Source organism: Rhipicephalus microplus, chromosome 7 (genome assembly GCF_043290135.1).
Source record: "Rhipicephalus microplus isolate Deutch F79 chromosome 7, USDA_Rmic, whole genome shotgun sequence".
Classification (NCBI taxonomy): Eukaryota; Metazoa; Arthropoda; class Arachnida; order Ixodida; family Ixodidae; genus Rhipicephalus; species Rhipicephalus microplus.
The window spans coordinates 7,247,704-7,275,173 of record NC_134706.1 but is presented as its reverse complement, the minus strand read 5'-3'; the positions used below and the strand labels follow the sequence as shown (position 1 = coordinate 7,275,173).

Sequence of the window (27,470 nt, the reverse complement as noted above, 5' to 3'; positions counted from 1 at the left end):
TCCTCTAAACTGTTTCCCACGCGTGAATCGTGCTTCAGGACGAGCACATCCGCAACTTCATGGTCACCTTCGACCTGATGGGCACCGACACGTGCGTCGTGGTGGACTACGGCGACGAGTCGCCCAAGCGCGCCTACGGCTCCCGCTCCCAGTGCTTCACGCGCTACCGGCCCGAGCAGTTCCAGCTGGAAGGGGAGCTGGAGGACCCGCTCTGGCTGCAGAACGTGTACGAGCGCGGGTTCGACTACGTATTCACGTTGACCGCCTTCAACGACATCAGCGAGCAGACGAGCGTGCTCAACTTCACCGTCAACAACGAACCCTGCAAGCCGCCCATCATCAAGATCCGCAACCAGGTGCTGGACCCGGAAAACGCCACCATATTTTACAGGTATGTGAGTTGCACCGCTTCGAAGGTATAGGTCGCAATAGGCAAGTGTGAAACAGTTTTGTCACGTGGTGGAAGCTGGGCGAACCGTTGTACGAACAAGGTTTGTTTATGATGAAACAAGCGCAAAAATACACACGCTCAGAGAGGACACAGACAAGAGGTTACTAGCAACTGAAAATCTTATTTCGGAACGAACACTGATAAATACATCGCACGCATGTACGTCATTTCCGACTTTCCCTGTCATCATCAACAACGTGATATAACAAATATGCACTACCATAATCTATGGCACACAACCGGAAACAAACACGTGTCAAGAACTAAGAAAAGAAAAAGTAAAACAGAACAAAACAAAAAAACACGTAAAACACGGACGTCACATAACCCAGTGTTTTTTGTTTTTTTTTGCGTTTTCTGTTTTACGTGCTTTTTTGGGGTTTTTTTCCGGTTTTTTGTGTTTTACTTTTTCCTTTCTTAATTCTTGACACGTGTTTGTTTCCGGTTGTGTGCCATAGATTATGGGAGTGCATATTCTGTTATATCACGTTGTTGATGATGACAGGGAAAGTTGGGAATGACGTACATGCGTGTGATGTATTTATTAGTGTTCGTTCCGAAATAAAATTTTCAGTTGCTAGTAAGCGCTTGTCTGTGTCCTCTCTGAGTGTGTGTATTTTTGCGTTTGTTTCATCATGAACCTTTACCAACACGCCCAACAGGCAGTCATCCTTAAGGTTTGTTTTCCAGCAAAGTCGCCTCACCGAATGAAAGTTTGTGACATAGTTCTTTTGTAGATTACAGCAATTTAAGTTGACAGCAACAAGCTGAATTTTAAGGGCTCAGCTCTTAGGCACCCGTTCCTGCGTTGAGAGGCGTAGCCGTCTCGTTGCTGTTAGTATAGCGTACGTAACCCACTGACATGCAAAATTAACCGATAGATGACACGAGAAATAATGAAATAAGAAAAAACAGCCCGTTGTTGAATGGGATTCGAACACGGGTCTTCGTGTGGCAGAAGAGTGAAAAATAACAACCAGTCATAACACAATGGTAACTGCGCAGCTAGTGTGTCGTTTAAGCCTTTCCTCTTTCTGCAAAGTGCTCATAATAATAATAATAATAATAATAATAATAATAATAATAATAATAATAATAATAATAATAATAATAATAATAATGATAATGATAATGATAATGATAATAATAATAATAATAATAATAATAATAATAATAATAATAATAATAATAATAATAATAATAATAATAATAATAATAATTTCCATCACTGACATACACGACGAGGGATGCTTGCAAAAAAAAAATCTGTCATCGTGGCAGCTTGACAATGAAACAAGCCTTCGCATGGGTAACATGGCATAGTGTTCAACAAATCATCAACAAAAATTTCTCGCCCATTGATTCTTATCTATTGCAATAAAATATTGAAATTTTTGAGGCGTCTAGTTGCCATATCCAGAAACACAAACTGTATACGCCTAACACTTAAGATACTGTAGAAAGTTCTAAGTCGCAATGCGAACAGTGAACAGTGAACTTTATTGACATCATGTACATAGTACACAATGCCGGAGGCCGGCAGAAAAAGCCATCGCAAGTATAGCTTGACGAAGCTGCGGGCCCTCGTTTTGGCACCAGCGTACAACGGTGTTCTCAGTACATAAACAGACAACAACAATAACAACAACAAGAGAAAGAAAAAAAGAAAAAAAATATGTACAAGGTGTAACCCCCTATATTTAAAACGTTCGTTGCGCTTAGGAGCAATGCACGCGTGTTTTGCCAGATTGCGCCCAGTCGAGCTGTACACCTTGACGTCGGTCGAGTGCAACATCTCCATCGACGTAACGCGAGCCTGGGAGGCGTTCCTGCTGAACGAGACGGGCGACCCCGTGCGGCAGATCGACCTCACCACGCTCGACTCGCGCACCAAGTCCATGATCTTCCTGCCCGAATTCTTCCTCGAAGCCGGGCTCTACAAGCTGCGCTACAACGTGAACATGAGCGGTACGTTTGGCAGCATCTCGTTACTGTGCAGCACTTCCAAGGAGGTCTTCCTTTAACAGCCAGACGGGAGAAGGTCGCCGACATGATGAAAAATATTTCGTGTGGTTACTTCAAAGGAAAATTTCCGAAGCTAGAAATTTGCTATTCTTGCCAATGTGATGCCGACTACTATTTAACCGCGGCTGAAGTGTTAACCCATGTGGAAGGCAAGTACACAACGAGATCATCCGTGGACAAGATAACTATATGATATATTTACGCAAAATGACACGAGGCGTGGCTATTTGCAAATGCATTTACACACTGATCAAAATGGAGGACAGGCCAGCTCACTTTGCCGTCGTCTGTACGCAGGATGTCTAAACCTCGGTGTGTTAGCTACGTAGCAATATTATCAACGACACGAGTAAACGAGCAGCTTAGCCCAATGAACTTAGATCAAGCCGATCTAACGGGGGTTCATAGTTCGTTTTGTGACACCAGATGTCATAACAAACGCGAAATGATCTACCAAGAACAGCTTCTGCGACAGTGTTTAGTGGTGTTAGAAATAGATTCTTAAGTAATGTAGCAAATTGGGCCAATTGGAATATACTCATCACGAAAACACAAGAGTGCATGGCACTCCCTTGTGTGTCATTTTTTTTTCTTGCGCTGCTCGTGATGAAATAGAGTCCGCCGGGATCGTCGAATTTCGCGAAGGCCTAGCAGCAAGCCTTTGGCCGATGTCAGAGAGACGACGAGCGAATGACCTTCAACGTTGTCCTTTCAGCACCGAGAGCCAAGCCGCCTATGTTCCACAAGCGATTTGCCGAGACCTACATAGAAATGAAGCCCTCGCCACTGCTGCCTCAAATGTCCAACGGAGCTCAGTCGAGGATAACCAGAGGCTTTCCTCAAACGCTCATTCTGAATCCAGGCAACTACTCCATCAACCCCGATGACCCGTCCGATAAGGTAAGTGCGCCTAATGCTGCGTTGCCGAAGGTAGCAAACAGCTGCTATCTTTAAAGCACAAAAAATATTTTTATGTGCTTTTGGAAGCTATTGTCATTTTTTTATTCTGCCATCATTTATGCTCACATCCTCGGGTGAACATTGCGCCTTCTTCGAACCAAAGCAGACCACACAGGTGAATTCCAAAAGTGGCAAAGGATAACCGTATTATTTATCTAAACACTTACACGTAGCAGAACTTGCGAATTGTGTTGCGATGATGCGGTTGCATCTTCTACTTCTTTCCCGAGAAAAGGGAAGTGAGCAAGGCCACCTTTCTACAGTCTTTGCCCTAATTTTTTTCCGGTGACTGCTCTGCCTCGTTTATAAAATGGTTTCGTTTCGTGCCACTGCATTGCTGCAAAAAGTGCTTCCGAACCTGCAATAAAAAGAGGATCAAACAAAATATATCACAGGTCGAAGTGGAGCAAGTTAAGTTATGTGCACAGAAAGTTAGTCAAGGAAAGAGTTTGGTTCATGGCACCTGAGTGCACGGTAGTTTTTTCGACGCCAAATATCGGCAACAGGATGAAATTCCGGATTGTGTAGCCATTTTATTCAGAAGGTATGAATATTCACATATTCACATATCAGTGGCCATATGTCACTTTAATCGTTAATGCTATTTCAGCATATGGATAACATATATTCTATTTATCGTACGAGTTTATATTTAGAGCAAATGGATCATTGTCAGCCATGGTTGCCGTACAAATGCAAGAGAATACAAACGATAAAATAGCAGCACACAGTTAAAGAAGACCACAGTAAGAGTGCTGTCGAACAAATGGATTAGGACGTACGTGAACGCGTCGCATCGCAACTTGTGCCTAACGTTGAGCACCAGCAACTCGCTGGTCTCCCTTCGCCCCCCCCCCCCCCGATTGGACGAGAACCTTGTTGTCTCTCTTTCACTTCTCCCATCTTTATTTCCCATTCCCCTGTTTCTGTACCATGCTCCCTATTGGGCTGTAGAAATAAGCGTCATTTTTTTTTAACTAACCACTATTACTGCTGCTAATAACCAACACCATCTGTGTGCATGGTTCTGCGTCTAATGGAGAAATTTGCTGAGCATGTGTACCTCGCTATTTAAGTTCAGATACACAATTATGGCGCGGTCTTTGCGAACTTTCGGTCATTTAATGGGCCTTCCATCGCGAGGTACGCATGCTCAGGAAATTTTTTCCGAGTGATGTGGAACCCTGCGCATGCTCGATGTGTGATTCTCGTGTGTTCCCGCTTGTTCGGTGAATACCGGTTGATAGACGGCGCTCGTCCTGTGTCCTTCTTTTTCGTTTTTTTTCACGTTCTTTCTTTTTTTTTCTTATGCATATATTGATTTTAACTCGACATTCTTTCTACCTAAAGGCAATCAATAAAGCATTCTGACTCTTATTCTACAAAGTAACGCAACACACGTGCGGGATAAGAAACGGAATAAATAAGAAAAGAAGCAACATGCTACAAAGTAAGATGCAATATAAAGATGTCCAGCGCACGTACACACACAAGCACACAGACGCCGATTTGAACATTCTCTGTGTCCGAGCTCTGAGGAGGAGGAGGAGGACAAGAATAACAAGAGAGAAGACAGGGAAGTTATCCAGGCACATGCCCGGTTTGCTACCCTACGCTGGGGGAGTGGGACGGGGCATAAAGATGAGAGATAGAGAGGAAAGAGAAAGAAAAAAATTGTCAGTCAATGGGCTGACGGGTATGCCGCGGTGGCACATACGCGTCAGCCCATTGCCTGACAATTTCATTTGCGCAAAAGTGTATACCGAGATTCCCAGCTGGCTGTTTCGGTGCGGTAACAAGTGTCCGTCTCGTGGCGCAGAACTTCAGCGTGACGTGGTTCTGCCGCCGAGTTCCAAACGAGGTCATCAACCGGACCATCCCGGACGACGAGCAGAACGTGACCGAGCCCCTGTACCACCGATTACGCCACCTGGAGAACATCACGGCCAAGGGTCACGACTTCGACGTGGCCGGCTTCCTCGCTGCCGAGAACATGGAGGACCGGGGAGGATGCTTCGGCACAGGACCAGGTGCCCACGTTTGCTTGCGAAACGTTTCGGACAGGCCTTCTATGCCTCATGCTAAAGAATATGCTTTGATGATTTGAGACACTGCCAAAAATAAAACATTGAAAAATTGGAAAGAATGCAAGAAAAAAAAGGGCTCCAACATTCGTGCACAACTGATGGACTCGCAGCGCTATGGCGAACTAATAACAAAAAAGAAACAGCTGATTTCGCGCCAATTACTAAAATAAACGTTTTTTCGTAGGCTTCAGTTTTATCAGTTCGAAAATGGTTATTGCAATACTAACACATAAAACTAACACATAACATATTTTATTTCCATCTGCAATTTACGCAACTATACAGTCAGGATTAAAGACATAGCTCTTTGTGAATGCCAAAGAGAGTATTCGTTGAAATATACTTTATTTCTTATCAAACAAGGAACCCGAATAACCTGTACGTAATGTTTCATTATAATAATTTATCTAATTAGTACGATGACTAAGAAGAAAACAACGACTTTCACCTTCAAGTCATCAAAAAAATGCGTAAGGGAACCCAATACTCCGTTTCTGGGATCCTTTTACTTATGCTGCGTTTTCAGCCGTGGTTTAGCGCAATTAAGTTTGCGATTCTTGCGCTTAAGCTGCGCTAGGCTTCGGACTGACCTCTCATCCTATCACCAGGCCGCATCAACATCACTGGCGGAGACCTCGAATGGAGCACCATCGTGTTCTACAAGCCTAACGCCACCTACGAGATACTGGCGAAATTGGAGAAGCCGGATCGACCGCCGTCTTGGGGAGCCATACAACTTGTCCTCATGGAGAAAGTGCCACCTTCCATCAGCGTCCAGTAAGAGTCCGTCCATGTGGTTCGCTCGGTTTGCTTGGTCTTTGCTAGGTTAAAAGTACCTTTAGAACAAATTATGAACATTCTTTCGAAGCAAAGATTATGCAGCTAAAGATATGATGTGGTGTGACAAGGGGCACTGCTAATCGTTATAAAGCCCGATACTGATGAAACTGCTTAATAGCCCTAAGCTGCCTTCTGCAGCTTGCTTAAAGAAGAGAGCTTAGGGCTTTAAAAAAAGTTGTAGAATTTCCATGCGGACCAGGCCCGATCGCTTTCGGAAGTGACCCTTTGACACTTTTGGTAGTTCGGTCGTATTATGTGGGCTTTCAGTTCGTTCGAGCGTAAAATGAATCCTAGCCGAAGTGGCATGCAAACAATGGTTAAAGGTAATTGCGGAGTCCCCAAGAAAACGGCTACAGGTGAGTTTACAGGACTCACACTAGTTTACTAGGACAGAAACTTGGAGTGCGTTCGGTGTCACACCATTTCAACGAGGGCGCTGGAGAACCAATCTTACATGCAGTATTACCTCAAGTACCATCACGTCGACGCCTTCACACGTTGTGGTGCTTATGCAAGATGTGAGGGAAAGTGTAAATTTAAGGGCTCTTTGTTAGACACAATATTATTTAGAACTGACAGACAATACTATCAGGGAAAGTATAGGGGTTGTCATTAAAAGTGATTGTAATGTAAATGTAAAGGAGGAAAAGCGGACGAAAAGATAACTTGCCACCGGCATAATCCGAACCTGTGGCCTTCATTTGAAATGGCAAAGCTTGCCATTTCTAAGAGACTCTTGACTACACGACAATGAGAATGCAGCTCACCTGCTGCCCGAATGTCTCAATTAAGCCCCATCACACATAGACTGTAACTCGAATAGGACATCTGTTTACTGGGTTCACGCTAAAATTATTTCACTTGCCGAATTAGATTGCCCGCCGCCGTAATAACGCATTACAAAACGCTGAAAGTGATTGAACATTTCTTCGAAGAGGTTTGCATTTGTGATGAGTGCTCAACGGACTACAATAAGAGTGCGAGTCGCACTTGGGTGCATTAGATTTTCACGTTCTTTTTCAGAAATATAACTCTTAAATTTTAACTTGCCGAATGGAAGAATGTATTCATTCATTTTTAACAAACAAAAATAAGGTGGCAACTATTGCCAGGAAATCAGAACAACTATTTTGTTTATAATTAATTATATAAGCACACAATCGATCTTGTGCCAGCAGCTGTAGTGATAAGCAAACGGTGAAGGCGTAGAAAATAAAATAACGTTTACATTACAAGTTCGTGGAGCAGGCCTGCTGATGTTACGCAAGCACAGGAAGCTGTCAATCGCATATTGAGCGAAATGTGTGGTATTTGCTTATTGCGTTCATTTACAGCGAAAGCCGCGCGCTATCATGGACGACAAAAGTAATTGCCTTTGGAAATTTACAACGCATTCTCATCCCCATGTGCCAATAGAACTACACGACGATATTCTGCGCGTGTAATCTCTTGGAGTGCTAGTCTGTGTCGCTCGTAGCCAGGTTTTATCTAGGGACCTTAGGATGGCGATTTGGGAACATTACTTTTTTCAAAGGGCGTCAAGTGACACGTGATCTTTTGATGATGTGGCAGATGTATAAATGTTCGCGTGCTAAGCTAAAGTATCAGGTTAAGCACATCACACATATATGACGCAATTCACAAGTAATCCTTATTATTTTAGTACGTAAATTTTGCGCACTTCATGGTTACGATTTGAAGGTTCTGGAGAGCCGCATGAGATCTATAATCCGTTTCTCACAGCTTCCACTAATTATCAATCCCGGTGCTATTCGGTCATGCCTATTGTTTGGCCATCAAGCGCGAGACATCGAGATGAATCGTACACGCAGGTGCCAGACGGAGAAGCTCTGCTACCCCAACGACCCTATCGGCCAGAAGATCAACCCCGTACGTGTAGGCCTCATCGGGCTCTGCATCGAAAACTGTGACGGGGAGATGATCTACAACTGGGAAGTATTCGGCAGCGACAATCTCACAGAGGTGTACCTGGAGGATGCCAGGGACTACCTTGTCGGTGAGAAGCACTGAATATTCTAAAATATCGTGTATGTAGATATAAAAAAAACATGGCTGATCCCTCTGTCATAGGAATCGGTATAACACGAAAATGATGTCTTCATAGAAGTAGCCCTTATTGTGAAACTATATTTGAGACTTTGTACAATTTCTATTGGCGTTTCGCAGCTATAGCACCGTTTGACGTCGACAAAGCCACGTTTATTTCTAGTGGCACATCTCCATCGCAACGACTACCAGCCATGATCTTGATTTAACCGTTGTGGTAACTGAAGTTTTTTAACAGATGTACCTGAACACAGCGTATCTTTCTTCGCGAACAAAAATGGCATAAAAAAGCACACATTACACACCACTACTCGATACGCGCGTTCGTCAGTTAAGGAGAGAAACAGCGTGGTGTGAGCTCCTGAAACTTACGCCAGCGCTCACGCGTTCTGCACTTCAGCAATGTGGAACGCAGAAGTTTATCTTAAGCCACTAACGCGTGCCGGCGTTTCACGTTTTGCTGTCCTCAGTTTCGCTCCACCAATGCGCGACATTCACCCGTTGGCTTACTGCAGCAGTTTTATTAGATGCGAAGCAGCTCTTTGACTCACGTGCGTAACGCCGTACGTACTTGCGTCCGTAGGAACGCGCCGCAACGCGTTCCCCTCGCCGCGGGTGTTGGAGCGGTGCCAATTAGGTCACCCGAAGCTGCGCGTTTCCGTCATGCTGCCCTCGCAGCGCGCTGACGTTACTCTCTTTCTCGCCTGCCGCGCGCTGACCGCAGTGCCCACATGCAGCTGCTGCCTCGTCCGTTCCCTCGCAACATATGCCTCTACAGCCGCTCGCTCCGCTACCACGACGGCTGCTTGCTACACCGCCTACTTGTCGGTTCACACGCAATAATTCAACGTGCACCTGATGTACGCGTTGAAACATGTTTGTGCGTGTCACCAACGAGACCTACGCCAGCCATCGCTTCAAACTAATCTTCCAACGCTCACAGCAGCACCCGCGTTAGTGCCGTACAACCCTTGACGCCACCCGTGCGAAACGTGGTTGCTTCGCATCCCATCAGGATTTCTTTCGGGGAAATGGTCCATTTTTTTTGCGAATAGATTTTCTAGATCAGGGTGAGGGAGAAAAGTGGCAAATATTCTCGTAAGGACTGTTGCGTTTCATGGAGCATTTTGTAAAGTGAAGTAAAAGCGTTACAGTCTACATGCATTGCATTACTAAATACATTGTTATGAGCCAACCTTACCAAGCAATGCTTGTATAACAGCATTTTGTAACAAACGCGCTTGTGACCGACGCCCCTGCGAGGGCTGTGTCTGTGCACACTTGTATGTCTGTGAGATAAACGGCGCCCAGTGTTTGAGAGCTATGCCACCGGCACCGTAACCTGCAACTCGCAGAAGCTTCGCTTCAAAAAAATGGCAGCATATCCACGGAGTGAATGATGGAGAGTGGGGCGAAGAATTCGTCCGTCCATTCGTTCTTGCTTCCGTCCGTCTATTCGTTCTTGCTTCCGTCCGTCCATGCGTCCATCAGACCGTCCGTGCGTGCGTCTGTTCGTGCGTCCGTCCCTGCGTTCGTCCTTGCAGCCGCCCCTGCGTCCGTTCATGCGTCCATCTATGCGTCTGTCTATGTGTCCGTTCGTCCATCTATTCAACACTCCAAGTACCACCATCTCGCATCTTTTCATCATATATTCCCCATTAAGGTCCCTAGATGAAACAAGTTTCCAAGGTAGCGACACCCTCCCTTTTCCTCCTCGCTTATTTGCCTGAAGCGCCCCCTAGAAGGTTTAAAACTTTCATCCAAAAGCGAATGTTTGGGTTCTGTTGCTACGGTGAATAGATGTAAATGAAACAAAATGGAACGAAATAAGACGTAGAATAAACAGTTACCTTTATGAACATAAACAGCACAACACAAGAGCAAGCGGGATGTGCGTTACTCAACCGGCAACGTTGGGCAGTTCTATACTTTACACCACTAGCCATGGCGTTTCGCGTAGTACATTTTAGTTCCACGGCCGCGGTATTTCGTCCAGTTCTAACTAGTCCACTTCTCTGATTGTGTTTTGTTCGTGCTGTGACACAGTGAACGTGCTTCTTGCTGGATCCTGTAAGTGGCCACAGGGCGTGACGTTGTGACGATTGATTACAACCGGCTTGTGCACACGCAAGAAAAAAAACTACGACCAGACTGGTACGAACACTCGTTCAGCAGCACTGCGATGACGCTTTTTTTTAATGTGTCCATTTGGACAATCGTGATGCCAAGTGATTCTGATGCGGTGCTGGGAACTTCCTGAAAAGTGAGAGTTCTACTGGTGAGGTGTCTCGAAGCAGCGCGTTTCGGCTCAAGCGGGACCTGTCAAGAGTGAAATGTTTCTGAAGGTGCGTTGATTACAACCTACAGCTGCTCTGTATACGTGCATACCCACATGTATTTGTACCAACTGGCATGCACTAGACACGCATTAGACGCGCGCCTGGCGTTTCAATAAAAACCGACAAGTGAACTCGCTTCGCAGATCCGCGTCGACATACGTTGACGTAGTTGCACGAAAGCATTCGCGTGAAATGGTTCATCGTTGCACTTCATGGTGCGCTTCATCTCGGAAAGCACGAGGTAAGTTGAAGAGAGCGAAACCATTTTCTGTTGTTTACGGCAACGCAGCATTGCTGAAAAACGCAGATGTTGCATTGAACGAGCATGGCGAAACAATCTTGGTCGACTTAGCGCACACCGAAACGCTCCTCCTCTTCAGTTTATGTTCTGGCTGCGATTTTGTCTTTGGTCACGGCGAGAATCCGGCTGGAGCCATATGCGCATGCGTACTCGTTTTGAACCTTTTGCATAATAATAAATAACACCACCAGCCATTTGCAAAATCACGTGCAAGTAATGCACCAATTACAGACGCGGATGGCGGAGAAAAAGAGGAGTAATCGAGAGTGAGGAGGACGGCTCGAGAACAATGAGTGACGCTACCTTGTTTCATCTAGGGACCTTATTCCCCATATAGAAGCACCACCATCCAGCGGACATTCCAAGGACTAAACGAGAGGTGGCACACGCACACTTTCTTACGGCTTGCACTTCGGGTCCACTTCCCACCTTTAACCACCTCGAGTTCATGGTATATACTAGTTCACTGTATTCATGGCACTGCGGCTGAACGCTCGCTAAACCTTTCGAAAACCAAGGAGGTTACGCCCAGTGAGTATGACGTAGCAAACTTTTTCAGTCAGATAGTGCTCAATGTACATGCCAATGGCTGCTAATGGGAAATGAGAGGCGGAGAATTCGGCTTTTACTTTCTTACGGCTTGCGCTTCGTATCTACTTCCCATTTTTAACCACCTCGAGTTCATTCATGGTATATGCAAGTTGATTGTATTCATAGCACTGCGGCTCAACGCTCGCTAAACCTTTCTAAAGCTAAGGAGGTTACACCCAGCGAGTATAACGTAGCAACCCTTTCTTGTCAGATAGTGCTCAATGTACATGCCAATGGCTGCTAATGGTGATCGCAGCCTGCGCGTTAACTAAAAGCCGAATGCCCCTGTCTCTCATTCCCCATTAGCAGCCATTGACATGTACATTGAGCACTATTTTTTATTGTTCAACAACGTACAGAAGTCTCTCACCGGCACCACCTTGGAGGTCAAAATGTTATACTTGTTACATACTACGGGGGACGAACGGGTGCCGCTATAAGGAGCTTCGCCCCTAAAAGAATTAGCTACGCTTTTGTAGGCGGTCATAAAATGGCACCAGATGGAGTAACAGGATAATGGAGAACGGACCTCAAGGGGCACATTATTGTCTGTGTTATCAGTCACAAACACCGGCCACGCGTTCGTTGCATCGGACTTACACACCAAACGACATGTGTTTACACGCCCATCTGCATCGGCGCTCAAACTCTCGCCTTCAAATGCACCACGGTAGTCTGTTTCAGGGGTGCTCAAGCATGTTAATCCCATGGAACCCTGCTAAGCTCCATTAAGTGTCAATCGAGGAAGTAATTCTTTCCTTTTGTTTCACATAGCAGGCATATATTGCCACGAAACTACTTAGCGATCACCCGACCAGTGATCGAATAGTCATTCTCGTAGCGTTCACTGGTCGGTAGGTGGCAGGTTCAAATCAAGCTGAATGTTGAGCTGGGGTGACGGTTATACCCATCCTCTTCACACGCCAGCTCATTGAACCAAGCCTGTCACTGGGTGGACTGCGAACGCGTGGCCCCGTTTGTACTGAAGAAGCCTTGTTAAGGACGGGATTGTTGTCGTATCGGTCGAAGCCAAGACTCGGCCACGCTGCTGGCCCTTGCAGACGAGGAGAAAAAGTAGCAGTTGACGGTGGTGGTGGTGAAAAACTTTATTTGTTAGAAGGCCAAAAAGTAAGATGACCGTCTGACGGAGAGTGGCTGTAGTCCACTTTTTCATCTTTTTCAGAAAGAATAGTGTCAAGAATGCCTGCGCACAAGAATATGTTACAAATGGCTGCAGCATATCCCTTGCATCATCTTCGACAGATATCTTCAAATAGGAGAAATGCGCATGGGGGTAATATAGGACTGCTGAGTTTTAAGGGCAGTAGCTCAACCACGCAGCACGTTTTCGGAGTCCAGCTGGCTATAAACTGCTAGTGGCATTTATTACGCAGGTCGCACGTTTTTGTTATGCACCGACTCCACGAAGGTGTGACTATTGACAGTGGCACGTAGTAAAGGTTCTTTAACTCGATCGCATCTCAAGTTCACTGTGTTGACTCGGCTAGTGTGGAACCAGGAAAAATTTATGAGTGACTCGCGGAACCTCCTGGAGAAACCTGCAGAAGCCCTAGGGTTCGCGGAACCCACTTTGAGAAAAGCCGTGGTTTAGTGGATAAGGTGCTCGACTGCTCGTCCGAAGGTCGCAGTATCTATTCCCGGCCACGACACCCGCATTTCGGCGTAGATGTGCTAGACGCCCCTGTACACCACATGATTCGAATTTCTGTAGCCCTCCATTACGGTGTCTCTCATAATCGTATCGGGCTTTCGGGACTTAAAACCCCCAACAACTATTATGTCGTAGTGATTTCATTTTCAAGTCTTCTTAAGAATGGTGCAGGACACCCCGTAGAATGTTCTGACGACTTTCCTACGCAGGCGCCACGGAGCAAAAGATGGCGCTGTCGGACGAGTTCTTCAAAGTGTACTATCCTACGTTCGGCGACTTCGTGGCTCGGCTGACGGTGACCAACCAGTGGGGTGTGAGCGGCATCTCGGACCTGTTCCTGCACATTAACAAGCCTCCCGAAAACGGCATCTGCTCCTTCGAGCCACAGGAAGGACGTGCCCTCATGGACAAGTTCAAGGCCTCGTGCTCGGAATGGACTGACCCCGAGGGACAGGACATCGAGTTTTTCGCCTTCTGGGGTGAGGCAAGCAGTGTCACTCGTTTCACTTTAGAAATGGTATTCCTACAGGGGGAAGAAGGGGAAATGTCGGGTCACGTGACAACGTGTCTGATTGTTCAGTGAGCGCAGCCCCTCCTCGCCTTCTAGGGGGAAGACGGGGACCCCCTGAGCAAGACAGGCTCGAAAACAAACCGCCCGGTCTGCACGAAACGCGCAGCACAATCACGGGTGAAAGCTGAAAGAGCGGCCTTTCAGAGCCTTTTTTAAACACTATTTGAGTAAATGCTACAAGCACATTTGCAAGGTACCAACTACGTCATAAATCGTAATTTTTTTGTGTAGTAGGGAGGCATTCACTATGCCATCTTTCGTCACATTGATCACTCGGGCATGTTAATGCGTGACAAAGCGACGTACAGTTATATACGTTTATTCAACATGAATGGTATGTTGTGTAGAGTTGTGAATTTCGTTTCGCCTTCATATTACTGCTTTGTGGTATCAGATATAGCCTGAAAATCGGCAAGGGCGAGGCCCGTGAACGTTATTCTAGTGGCTCGTCTTCAGTCATACGAAATGCATCGTACATTGTATCGAGACGTCATGCACTGCACAAGTCAGTCGTTGTCCGTAATCATCTTCGTCATCGTCATCTTAATCACGGATTCGACGCATGCCAACGGACAAGCCTCTAACTTAAGAAGCTTTGAACAAAAACCGACGTTTCAAGGGGAATTTCTTCATGGGGAGCGCGGTCGTTTCGCCCAGAGCACATAGACCGGGATTCGTAGTCCACGCAATGTATGTCACTTCAAAAGGACTCTAAAGAGCAAAACTATTTTTTAGCTTAATAGTAAAGTACAGTGTCACAATCTCAAACACACCTCTCTCATCGCATCCATGGCGTTTGGTAAGCGAGAAAACGCGCGAAGAGAAAATACGGGGGAGAGGCCACATTAAAGGGCCACTCACTAGCTGACAAGCGCAACGCGTAGACGAGGCGTTCACAATCACGTCTGCCAAAATTTGCAACGCTACGCTCCACTGAAATTGGATAAATTTCAAGATGAACGCTGCTCCCCCCTCCCCCCCCCCCTTTTTTTTTTTGCGAGCGCGCGCCCAGAGAATGAGGGCATGACGTGCGCGTATAATTGACCCTACGTACACGGCAATGCAGTGACGTTGGTCCTCTACGTAGATGACTCTGCTCTGACGTTGCAAACAGTGGCACGTGACATGGCGAAAATTATTTAACACGGCATGCGTAGTTTATGTAATTTGTTGCTTGAAAATATCAATAAAACTCTAGATAAATAATGAGAAGCAATAAGGGATGTGAGCGTCTTTTTTTCCATTTTGCTCCCGTGAATTGCAACGAGATGCGGGGCTAATGTGCCAGCGTTTCGCATGCGTTTGTGTCCCCGCGGTCAGCGCATGGAGCAGACGACCACCGTGGAACTTCAGTTCCACCCGGTCTAGTTTAGTTGGAAGTGCCGCTTGTGCTTGTCGTTGAGTGTTTCTTTACTTTGTGTGTGTATTATTTGCGGCCAAATCATGTCAGTAAGCAAGTACCAACTAGGCCAACAATCAGTATTGTTACAAAATGTTCCTCATCGTACACCCAACAACTTTCACTGTCAAACTAAAATTTGGTGTGGGGCCTGGTGAGTGGCCTTTTCAACACCATGACGTCATAGGTTTTGGCGTTGCCTACTGATTCCTGCGTAGCTTGCCTCTAATCTATAAAAAGCAAGTACATTGTCATGTTTGTGCCAAAGACCTAGTTTAGGGAGCCACCAAGAGAGAGAGAGAAATAAATAAAAGGAAAAGACAGGGAGGTTAACCTTATAGACGAACTGGTTTCACCAAAATTTTCACCAAGCCAATATTGTGCAAATACAAAATATCCATTTTGAAAATTTTGATGTTCAGAGCCGAGAGACTGGTGCGAAATCTGATGAAAATAAAACTTCAACATTGATTTTCTCCACGAATAAGAGCTTATGATAGTAAAACATATCACATTAAAGTTCTCAGAGTGCAGTTCGTCAATCTAAACCAAGTCGTTGTATCTCATTGGTGTCCTTTTAATGAAAAGATGGCTTGGCACGCAGCATATATGAAGTTAAAAATAGTTGCAGCACAGCACAATAGCGAAAGCGTGCATGGGATCTTCATGTGCTATTCCAGGAGAGTTGTTCATATTGCGCCAATGAAGCGTCCGTAGCGGCCTGTAAGCCAATAACTATTACGGACATGCGCCGGCCTGGACCAGTTATGACGGCACTGCCTGAAAAAAGGAGGGATTACATCCAACGAAACCACAAAACTATGATTCATGGCTCACATACACAAGCGTCTAGCAGTTCACACGCAAATATCACACGGTGGGCACTTTCCTCCAACACTTGTATTATTGGCAACTGCAGAGCCTTGTGCCTCTTGTGAGCCGTAACAAGATAATGCTGACCGCGTCCTGTCAGCCCTGCTTGTTGTTATTTCCTCTATGCATCACTGTTCTCACCTTGCTGGATGACGACGTCGCAGTGCGCAACGTGGCCAACGGGGCGTTGACATTCCTGACGTACGGTCCGGACAGCGAGGTGACCCTGGTGCTGCCTTACGGCGAGTTCCAGGTGGGCGCCGACGTCAAGGACAAGGAAGGAGCCACCACGCGCGTCAACATGACCACCATATTGGTGAGCATTGCTACACGACGAGGCTCTTCTACTGAGTCCTTTAGGGGTTCGGGCTGTCCTATGTGGTCCTAACTTGGCGCAACACAGGCAGAACCATGCATAAGTATAGGAAAAGAAAATAAGTGAGCGAGATAAGAAAGGAGAAAATGGGAAAAAAAAGAGCACAGGAGAGAAAGAAATGAAGAGGGGGAAAGAAATAACCGGAAATAGAGGCGGGAAACAAAAAAGAGAAGAAATAAAAAGACGAGGAAAGAAAAGGGAAGCTGAAGAGAAACAGAGAACCCTCGTTTGAAGTCGCCTTAATATATTTTTTTAAGGCCGAGAATTAGAGGAACTCTTTCCCATGTAATCATCGATCGGCTTCAGTAAAGATTATTGCTTCACTAATCAACAGTCGCAAAAAAAATAGAATTTGTCAGGTACGAGAAGAGTTGTAGGGATCTTTAGCGCGCTTTAATGCTTCCTCACCTTCCCCGACGAGTGCGCTGGAAGCTAAACAGAGAGGAAGTTACGTCATGCACGCGTCATGACCTGGAGCACTTTTAAGTGCGAAGCATTTCTTAGTGAACTTCGGCCACTTTGAGCGTGTCTATCTATGTATCTAGCCGCCAACGACATTTAGCTCTCCTGGCCGTTTCGATAATGATATCGCCAAACTTGGTACGGCATAACATTACTGTATAAAGAACATATTTCACTAGTCATAATGTGGAACACACATGAACGTCATTGTGACGCTTCTTTGCCATCGCCTGATCCCGTCGCCCCGTCACATGGAGGCCTATCACGGAGGCAGTTCAAAACCAGGTCAGGTGCGAAAACCTTGAAACACCTCCGACCATCAAGACTCTCTAAAACCACGTTAGGTGTAGAAATGTTTTGGGTGGGGGGAAAAGGACGAAGGATGATCAGTACATGGACTGAGAAGAAGGAGGAGGAGAAGGAAAGAACTTTATTCAGAGTCCAGCGAGTAGATGGGGTGGGCGATTGGCCCCGCCTAGGTTACGGCCAGGAGTCCTTGAATCCTGGCGGCTTCCTCGACCCGCTGGACGGCCCACATTTGGTCCTGAGAAGAAGAAAAAAAAACAATTGTCGCCTCCGAATCGTCTTGGGCGTATGCCCTGCGAGTGTTCTGTCCGTCTTCAATAATGTTTTCGCTCCCTCGCCCACTTTTTCGCAGACGTACCTGCCCACCAAGCAAGATTTCGAGCGGTACCTTGGCGAGCGTTCGCTGGACAACGCGGACGCCGCAGGGGATCAGGCTCGCATGAACCAGATGTCGCAGGCCATCTCGTCGCTTATGAACGTGCGCCTGCCCGACGAGCTTGAGAACGAGATAAACTACTCGGGTAAGGCTCTCTCAAAGATCCTGTAGCAGGTCTACTGCCGAAGCGTCAGGGAAATAATGCGATGCAGCATCGCCACCTATACTACACATGTCATGAGCATCACAGGCTGACTGTTCTTAGCAGGGTGCATACTTTACTCCTGGAATTTTGTGCATTAAGCTTAGCTTATTGACTCACTTGCATGTACTGAACACACTGTTAAGCCCTTATTAAGTCATGATTGACTTTTTTTCATTTTCTTCTTTTTTGTTTTCTTTTTTTCGTATTCGTGTCATGAACGTGTCAGCAGTACTTCGTTGATCGTTTTATGTATATGTATGTATCGTTTTATGTATATATATGTTTTATGTTCTTGTGTACAATCATAATACAGTATTACTTTTTAACCGTTTTACACTATCATATAAAAGCTATTTTTTTTCTAATTGGCATTGACTGCTATATGTTTATAATGCGGGCCGAGGATTTGTTTTTCCTTACCTCCCAATGGAGAATGTCATATAAAGAAATTTAGCAAAGTGGCTGACTGGGCTAGTTGGTTTAGCGTACTCGAGGTTTAACAGAGCGAAAAAAATACATGGTGGACAGAGCTTGTCCTGTCCTTTTCCTGCCCGGCGTGTATTTAAACTTCAAGTCATTTAAAAGTAACGGTTGGCAGATGCTTTCAAGCCAGATTTCAAGGTTTTGTCTTCACTGCTCACAACGTATTTGTGACGGTTAAATTGATATTGATTTGAATTTGAAAAAAAAAAAGCTTGACTTCAACGAGACAATGGCAGCACGCTGTTAACAAGTTTACATGACAGCAGTTCGCCGCCAAACCTCATTTTTTCTGTCAACAATATAGAGTCTTCATATTTTAAGGAGCCCTAACTTATTCCAAGGTCGAAATATACTTGTAGCTTTGCAACTGCGCACGAGCCTTAAACAAACAAAAAGCCGCAATAAAAAAATTGTAAAACGGTGTCGTAATAGCGGAGTTACACTCGTTTAATAATCCAAAAGCAGCCCTGGCTCACTTCGACAATTTCTCGCTTGTTTTTCGCCCTGTTCATCGGCCCGCCTGCACGTCAGGCCAAGTGCTGCTCCTTACTGGTGATCCAAGTGGTTGAATGTACGAGTACAAGCAATGGCGCATGTCTGACGTACCACGAAAGTTTTGCTCTGAGAACCCAGCACTGCATCCTATACGGCAGTGTTGTTACTTATGGCGCCAGCTGTCGACATGGTACCTGCGATACAGTAGTGGTGCAGGCTCTTCTCACAATATATATATATGTCGACATGGTATCACTGGTCCTGGGCTTGCTCCTATCGCAGACCCCTCTGTGCTGGATCGAGAGCTCGAGGAGCAGGCATTGCTTCGGGCCAAAATGGTTCGCTCCGTGTCCTCCATCATGAACGTGGACACGCTGAGCAGCCTGGAGCAGGTTGGCAGTGCCCTCACCGCCATTGCCGGAGACGGAAGTGGCGTAGACAACGAAGGAAAAGTACGTACACGCTTTAATACTGGCACGGAGCTTTTGTGCTTATTCTTTGCTGTCGTTGTTAAACCTTATTCGGTTAATCATTCTTGATTTCTTCAGTTCCTCCGCAAAACCTTGATTGATGTTTCTAGAAAAAAACATTTATCCAAACGTTGGATAATTGTGCGCTTTTGCTTCACACTTGTGTATTATTTTTATTCTGCACTAAACATATGTCCTCACTTGTTACTTGACTCTGATTTTTTTTGCTGTTGGCAGCACGTCGTATATTTCATTGGGCTGAGGACTAGTTAGGCCGCCAAATTGGCAGCTTTCTTTTTTTGTTGTTGTTGTCGTCCATCTGTAACGTACTTGGTAAAAATAAATAAATGATATGTATTTAACGTGATTTTTTTTAAAAGACGGTAGTCTACATTGGAAAACTGCAACGCAGACATTTTGGTCTGTCTGCCTGTGTGTGTTTAAGAGTATTTATTTCTGAAAGAAGCATACATACACAAAAGACATTCATATGATGCATTTTTCGTTCTCAAGTCATTACTATTATATCCTAATATACGTTCAAATGCACAACAGGAGCTGTTTGTACCTGTAAACAGAAATTCTAACGGGCACAAAGAAAACTATGCCTGTGTGTGCAATTCTTTTCAGCTTTTGTGTCTGTCACCCTTCAATTCAGTAAAATAGCGAAAGTTGAACACCTTTCTAAGTGATCAGCCATCTTGATGTGCTTTCTGCGTTCATACGTGCTGACAATGTCAACCAAAAAACAAATATTACGCATGTTTTGGCGCAGCATCAGTGCGGGGTGATTAGGTAGTGTGTTACTTTATTTCTAAAATGCATAGATACGTAATTACCAACACCGCGGTGCTTATTACGTGGCACTGGCAATGTGACGCTATGACCGAAAAAACGAGTGCTTCATACGCTGCACTAAAGCTACATGGTACTGCTACCTACATGTTGCTTTGCGTTCTAGAATAGCTTCGTTTCTTCAAATTACTGCTAGATGGCTTCCATATCTCACGAAGCGCCTATTTGCCAATTTTCTCGCGTACAGCGGCAAATAAACGTTTTATTCTCTCTCTCTCTTTCTCCGGACAGAAAATCATCGTCTTGTGAAAACCTTTGCCAGCGAAGCACGCAAACACACCACCAATTTATTATTTTTTTTTCTTTTAATGTATCCAGCAGTGGAGGTTCTTCCTCAAAAAAGCTCTCAAAATGCGCTGCGTTCGTAGGGAGGAGTATTTACACAACTAAAATTCGAAAAAGGCAGAAATAAAACTCCGTGATAGTCTCAGCAACACTATTTGCTGATGTCGTAGTGCTTTTCAATAATAATGGAAACTAATTGCAAAATGTGATCGAGGTCATAAACCATGTTTTTATAAAATTGGCCGCGTATCTCCGTGCTTTGCTGCAAATGACGCTGAAAGACGATAATCTTCCGTCTGGAGGGGTTATGTGAGATATGGTGCCATCTGGCAGTAGTGTGAAGAAACAAAAGCTTTTTTAGAACGCAGAGCCGCTGGTAGGTGGAAGCACCGGGCTGTTTTAGTTAAAGCCGCTGAATGTTTTAGCAAAGCGTAAGAAACACCCGCTTTTTCATTCATAGTGTCACAGTTTTTCAGCACAGCGTAATAAACATTTCTAATATTACGTATCCATGCATTTTCAAAATAAAGAAGACACACTGCCTAACACTCGTGTATTGATGTTGCGACTCAAATATGCGTAACATTTGCTTTTTGATGGACAGTGTTCACCAAGTATGGACGCAGCCACCAGATCAAAATGGGTGGGCGTTGAGCAAGGAGTTAAACGTTCGCCAGGGGGCTGAATCGTTTGACAAACACCGGCAGACAGACTGAAATTTTGCGTCGAAGCATCCAAAGAAAGACTTGAAAATATGCCTCAAAACGAACAGGGTAGAGACAAGAATAATGCCGAATAGCCTGGCGAAAAAAAGTTTATTATTGGAAACCATGCATTGGAGTGTATACGATAATATGTGTATCTAGGTCAATGACTATCAGGAGAGGAGCGTAATCATGAAAATTCACCGAAGAATAGAACTGGAGCGGAGCTTATTACACAGGCACTCCCAAATAATGTTAGAAAATCTACAACTGCTATTGAAGCGAAAAGTATACAATCGCTTTTTAGTGGACATGCCCACCATGGTGTTCTCGTGGTTAGGGTGCTCGGCTGCGGACCCGAATGTCTCGGGTTAGATCCCGGCTGCGACAGTCGCACTCCAACGGAGCCGACATGCTGGATGCCCGTATACCGTGCGATTCCAGAGCACGTTAAAGAACACCGAGTGGTCAAAATTTCCTGAACCCTCTTCTATGGCATCCCTAATAATCATATCAATAGTTTGGGACGCTAACCTACAGATATTATCAGTGTAGCGTTGGTGAGTAGTGTAAAAGAAAGCTAGTGCAATTTTGGTGGCGCATACTGAATTAGCGGTGCTACGAACATCGACTATACATTCAAGCTAGGTTTTTACTGTAGCTCTGCAAAAAAAGAATAATAACGAACAAAAATAAAATGCTTTCTATGTAATGAAAACTACAATGGTCCGAGCAAGTTACATTAACTGGGCATTCTTGCTGTTTCCGCAGGAAGTGATCATAAAGCTGCTGAAAAAGACCGTGTCGCTCGCATCCAACCTGAAAGTGGAAGCACCCCAGCAACTTCTCGACTTCTGCATGTACGCCGTCGGCACCATGGGTGGCATCGTGTCGGTGCGTATCATGCGGGGCGCAATTATTCATGAGAGCGAAGTCGTCTCCCGCCCCTTCTGGGTTGAGCTCACGCGCCCCGAGTCACGGGATGCTGTTCTTCTATTGCCGAGGCCGACTAGATTGCTCTGCAAGACAATCTGTGGCGGTAGGATATATTCACGCGACGTCATCCACGAGGGACACTAGCGCGACAGTCGCCATACTTGTGGTCTCGTGCGAACACAATTTATTTATTTTTTTTTTATTATGAGGGGCGGGCACATCTACAACATCAGCTCTTCTATGATACGTTTGAACATGGTTGGGTCAGATTGAAGCACTGCTTTGGTGGGAAGGCCATTCCAGACCCTTGATGTCAGGTTGAAGACGGAGGATGCATGGGAAACAGTGTGAGCTTGAAGGGGGTATACGGTCTTCTCGTGGTTGGTCCGACTTGAGTGGTAATGTGCGGGAACAATGAGGTCAGCTTGGGATAATTTGTAGAAGAACTTGTGAAAGAGGGAAACGCGGTACCACAAGCGCATAGTTCTCGGCAGCACGTGTTATGTTCACATTTTCCTATGAAAATGGGTTAATTAGGTGCAGCACCACCGAATATCACGTTGTCATATGCCGGGTCACTTACGGGTCACGGCTATGGCGGCGCACTCGGCGGCACCGCCTGGCTGGAAGAGTTCAAGAAATAGCTCCCATTGATAACTTTAGATGGTGTAAAGGTAAATGAAGTGGTAATAATAAATGGCAACAGTACAACAACAAGTACCTAAACAGCCAAGACAGACGAGTAAAGAAATGGCCCTGTTCCACCAGCGTGAAATCTGCAGAAACAGAAGCTGCGGTTCCCTCGCCTTGACCTTGTGATTTTGTGTTGGTGTCAGTGATTGCGTCAATTGTAGAGTGCAGGTCACGCTAACGCTCGTGTGGCAGTGCCTGCTAGACCTGCCCCAGTGACTTCTGGGCCTGTTCACGCCCAAGCCGTCCTGCCCCGCTTTGTTGCGTGGCTGTCATGTCGTACATGTACCGAGGCAGTCACGATGGGTATATTTAACCTACCAGACCAGAAGTTGTCAGGTCAAGCCTTTAGATGAGCTCCGTTGTTAGAAAAAAATTACAGCCAACTCCGTGGCAATGGACGAACGCTATAGAAGCAGCGAAACTTAGGCCCGTCTTTTATCAGGTTGCACAATATTTTTCAAGCCTTCCGTTCGTTGGCGCTTAGCTTGGACCTCTCTTGCGCGAACATCGCGGTTAGCTCGACTACGACATGCCCGCTCTCGCGTCAACTCTCGCTGACGTCGAGCGCGTTCTTCACCGGGAGAAATGTTCGTTTACTTGAAAGCGCCAACTCCTGAACACTGGCACGCTATATTACCCACTCCACCGCGCTTCGCCAACACACCATCTTGGCACGGGTCTCAAAGGTTTGCCCCTCTGTATACATCCTCCACCCTCGACTCTCGCAGCACATGCAGCCCTCCACAACGGCGGACATGAAAAGCTCAGCTAAGGGCAGTTTCGCTGTTGAAAATGCAGTTCTCGTTGCCGAAGACCAAATTCCTGGTCGTTCAGCGCGCCCGTAATCGGGTTGGTCGGCTAAAAATATCAGTCCAGTCTTGCGATCAGCCGAGTGCGCATTTCGACGCGTCTTGCTGAACCCAAATAGGTTTATTCGCTCGATCACGTGAATGCCGCGAAGTGAACGCCCAGCTGGGGCACTTCGATCCACGAGACGCGCGGGTGGCTTTAGGCCAAGTCGCGCGGTTATCGTTTTATTTATTTTATTTTTTTAATCACGCAAGCCGCGAAGAATCGATCACGCAGCTCGCTTGCATGAGCCGCACGGGCGGCACCTGACTTTTTTTTCGCACACTCTGAAATTTAGTCACGGGACCCTCCTTATAAGACATACACCGTTTGTTCCCTTCAATAAAGAGAAAGCACAGTGCCGTTCGACAGATCCCGAGTGTGTATACCGTACTCAGTGCAGTATCCCATCAGCCGTGACCACCCTACTCGTGGGCATGGAACGAAGATTTCGTGAAGCTGTTCATTGCACGCTAGACACACTACATTTTTGCTTCGCTGTAATTAAACGTCCCTACTAAGGACCACTTAGCCTAACAGAGCACAACCATATGCTTCTGTAATAGACCCAATCTGCCTCCATTGCCGCTTATCGAATCCCCTCCGAGAGAGACCAACCCCATTCACACGTAATGCTAACGAATTCCTTTTACATCGGACGAGTTTCTTTAAGAGCTGCAGATTTGCCGTCAGTCTGTCAAGGCAGCCCAGATGCTCGCAGTAAGATTTAGCCGTTTGGCCTTTCTACAGTTTCCCGGACCTGCTAGGTGGCCCCCAACTATCTTGCAATGCTGAGCTAGCCGGATCGTCACGCAAACGTGGTTTAAGAAGGTCATATGGTTTTTGTTATCGATAAGTTTCACCAACTGGTAGGTGCACATGTTCTGTGGTTTCACTTTGTACTTATTCGTAACATGCAGTTTTGGCAGACCAGAGAAATATTCCCATGACAATGCTTTTATTACATCTCCACATTTTCCTTTCGGATCACACTTAAATGTGAAAACATAACCAAAACAAAAAGAAAAAAAAAAGACTCTCATTCCTCTAATCCACCTGAAAACTTGTTTCTTGCCCTTGAAGATCGCTGTGTCCCGATGTTTTCAGCGCTTCACTTGTGGTGTTGTCTTCAAGTGGCCGAGCATCAGTGCCACGATGGCGTTGAAGGTCATCCCGGAGAACCCGCCATGAACGCGACGCAAGTGGTCCACCCTCCTGCGGATCTCCTGGTCCGTGTAGTTTGGCTGCTGCTTCTTCACCATCTGTACCATTTTCGAGATCAGTTGCTCTGTCTTGGTCTGCGTGGAGGATACACCGAGGCTAGACTCGACGCTCGAGCACTGGACAGTGGCCTTAATCTTGCTTTCTGGAAGTTCGTAAACATCCAGCATCGGCGCCCACTTTGTCACCACTGACGTCTTGAGGTTCTTGTGCACCAGCCGAGGGCTCAGAACAGGGGGCCGTGCGCTCAGCTTGTCGGGCTTGAAACAAGGTGGTGGAGACGTCTGACGAAACACTCGCCGTGGCTGCGGGAGGTCTTGGGCGGCGCACGTCCCGTCTGCGGCGCTAAGCTTCCGCTCGTTCACAGCAGCGCGGTTACTCTTCAGCCGCGGTGAGGTGGGCGAGCGCCTCCTGACTAGCTTCTCAATCTTCGTGCGAAGCTGACGCACCTGGCGGACGTGGCACTCGCGAAGAATCTTCAAGCTTTCTCTGAGCTCCGCAATCTTGGCGTCTCGCCTGCGCAACATCAACTCCAACTCGATGATGCGGTCATGGACTACCCACCCTTGAGTCTGGGCCACGGCGTCGCACATCTGCTGGCCCTCCCGCCGAGTTCGCGACTGGTAACAAGGATTTGAGGGCCCTTGGCTCCAGACGACCTTTGTCGGGTAACGTCGACGCGGTTCTCGGTCGTCTTCCTCTTCATCCAAAGCCGATTCGTAACAACTGCTGCTCGATGAACTAGAACGTGAACGCTGGGGTCTGCTGACGTCTGCCCCAGTGTACCGGGGTCCGCCACCGTCCTTTGCGAAAGACGCCATACATGACGTGGTGGTAGCTCTGTCTTTGTCGAGGGACGAGCAGCCACCCTCTTCGTCGTCAGGGTCCAGGTAGTAGACAAACGTGTAGAGGTCCTCGTGCAACACTCGGAATTCCGAGTACCGGTCTAGGAAGGCGATCAACGTGCCGTGCGCTTCAAGGACTGGCTTGGCCCGCACGTAGCCCAGCGCCTCCAACAGGTCTTTTTCTTGGGAAGGGCCCCACTCTTGCAAGAATTCACGCATGCGCGCCAGGACATCCATCACGTAGGACTCGGTGAGAGTCTTGGCCTTTTCGTTCACGATCTTTCCTGCCTCTCGAACAATGTCGGCTTCATTCTCGACAAGTTGACGCGCACTTGTTTCGCCCTCCTTCACAGAAGGCTTAGTGTTGTCGAGTGATGAGTGCGTTTCGTTCGCGTCGTTGGGGGACATTTTCGGAAGCTCACCTTCTGAGCAGGGCTTGGACACAGGTGGACCGTGCCCAGCAGCATCGCAGTGACGCTTTTCTCCATTCGCTGTCTGCCGCAGCGTGAAACGGGCGAAGAGTTCTGGAAGCTTTGCCAGCAAGTTCGACGACGTCAAGTCGCTGGAACAGCTGCTTGACGAACTGACCGATGCCTTCGGCTTCCTTCGCCTGCCGCGCTTTCGACCGCCCATGGTGACCATGTCGTGCAGCTCGCTGGGACCTCGCGGGAAAGGCGAAATAGGCGAAGCCTCGATTCTGATGGGCATATTCTGATGGCGGACGTCGAACGATTTGATCGAGAGCCCAGAACGCGCAGCTCGTGCAGAGACCGAGCAAGCCAGCGAATGACGTCAAGCCACCTCGAGGCACGCATCACGATGCCAAGTCGTCTTTCTCTTCTTCTGGAGATGCCGGCACGCTCTTTGTTATTTCGTTACACGGGAGATTTCTTAACACTTTCCACATTGTCACGTGGTCGTGACGTTGACAAAGACAGCAGTCGGCGTATCTAAAATTGAAACATCTTTATTTGTTCAAACTTGTGGCCTGGAAACGGGAATTCTAACTACATCAAACAATGCCGTAAGCAATGCATGGTGTTAGATAGCGGCGAATCGAGCATCGGAGGTCGATCATCTGACAAGCGGCGAAGCGCGTCGCCATTTACACGTGCGCCATCAAAGATTCTAGCAATATAACCAGCGGCCGCGTAATTTCTAGAACAAACCAATATTCGTGTTGTGCGCGCAGTCTCATAGGAAGGCTCTAAGATTATCTAAATGGTTAACAGTCCTATGGACGCGATTTTCGCAATGCCGCAGTTACACGTGTAATGAAGTGGTAACATAAACATAGAAAGAAAGGAGCGCGTGTGCCTATATGGTCTCCAGGGCCTGCCAACTGCACCCAAAAGTAACCCCAATACCCAGCCCAACCAAATAGTACTGGGTGGCGACCCTGCTCAATATGTCAGAACAGTAGGAACAGTGAACTATGGTCCTGCTGGCTCGGGCGGCGGCTTCGACTAATGGCGTCCCGCACTACCTATAGGGATGTCGACCAGCCGGGTGGAGATTAGGGCGATCTACCATCCCCTGCTTCAATGAAGGTTTCTGCTTCTCCTCCATGCTACGGTGAAAGTTCTGCAGCCGGGTTCATGTATGTAGGGCGTGCGTTGCTTGGGTACGCACGCTATTTACTATAGTATACTGTTCACCCAACAGATTCACGTGCTACACGTGGACAGGGCATGTCACTAGAGTAGGTTGATGACGACTTAGTATTGGCTAAT

At 46.6% G+C, this 27,470-nt stretch overlaps 1 protein-coding gene across 1 annotated transcript in view; it reads left to right on the top strand.

Moving 5' to 3' along the window:
• Window positions 1–27,470, top strand: part of LOC119179431 (polycystin-1-like) — a 75,804-nt gene that overhangs the window by 20,121 nt on the left and 28,213 nt on the right. The window contains exons 14-24 of the mRNA XM_037430498.2: window positions 39–391; window positions 2,199–2,419; window positions 3,192–3,376; window positions 5,256–5,466; window positions 6,132–6,300; window positions 8,196–8,380; window positions 13,543–13,812; window positions 16,341–16,492; window positions 17,673–17,841; window positions 19,162–19,331; window positions 21,965–22,087. Coding sequence (XP_037286395.2) covers window positions 39–391; window positions 2,199–2,419; window positions 3,192–3,376; window positions 5,256–5,466; window positions 6,132–6,300; window positions 8,196–8,380; window positions 13,543–13,812; window positions 16,341–16,492; window positions 17,673–17,841; window positions 19,162–19,331; window positions 21,965–22,087 — 2,208 coding nt within the window. The remainder of the gene's footprint in view (window positions 1–38; window positions 392–2,198; window positions 2,420–3,191; window positions 3,377–5,255; window positions 5,467–6,131; window positions 6,301–8,195; window positions 8,381–13,542; window positions 13,813–16,340; window positions 16,493–17,672; window positions 17,842–19,161; window positions 19,332–21,964; window positions 22,088–27,470) is intronic.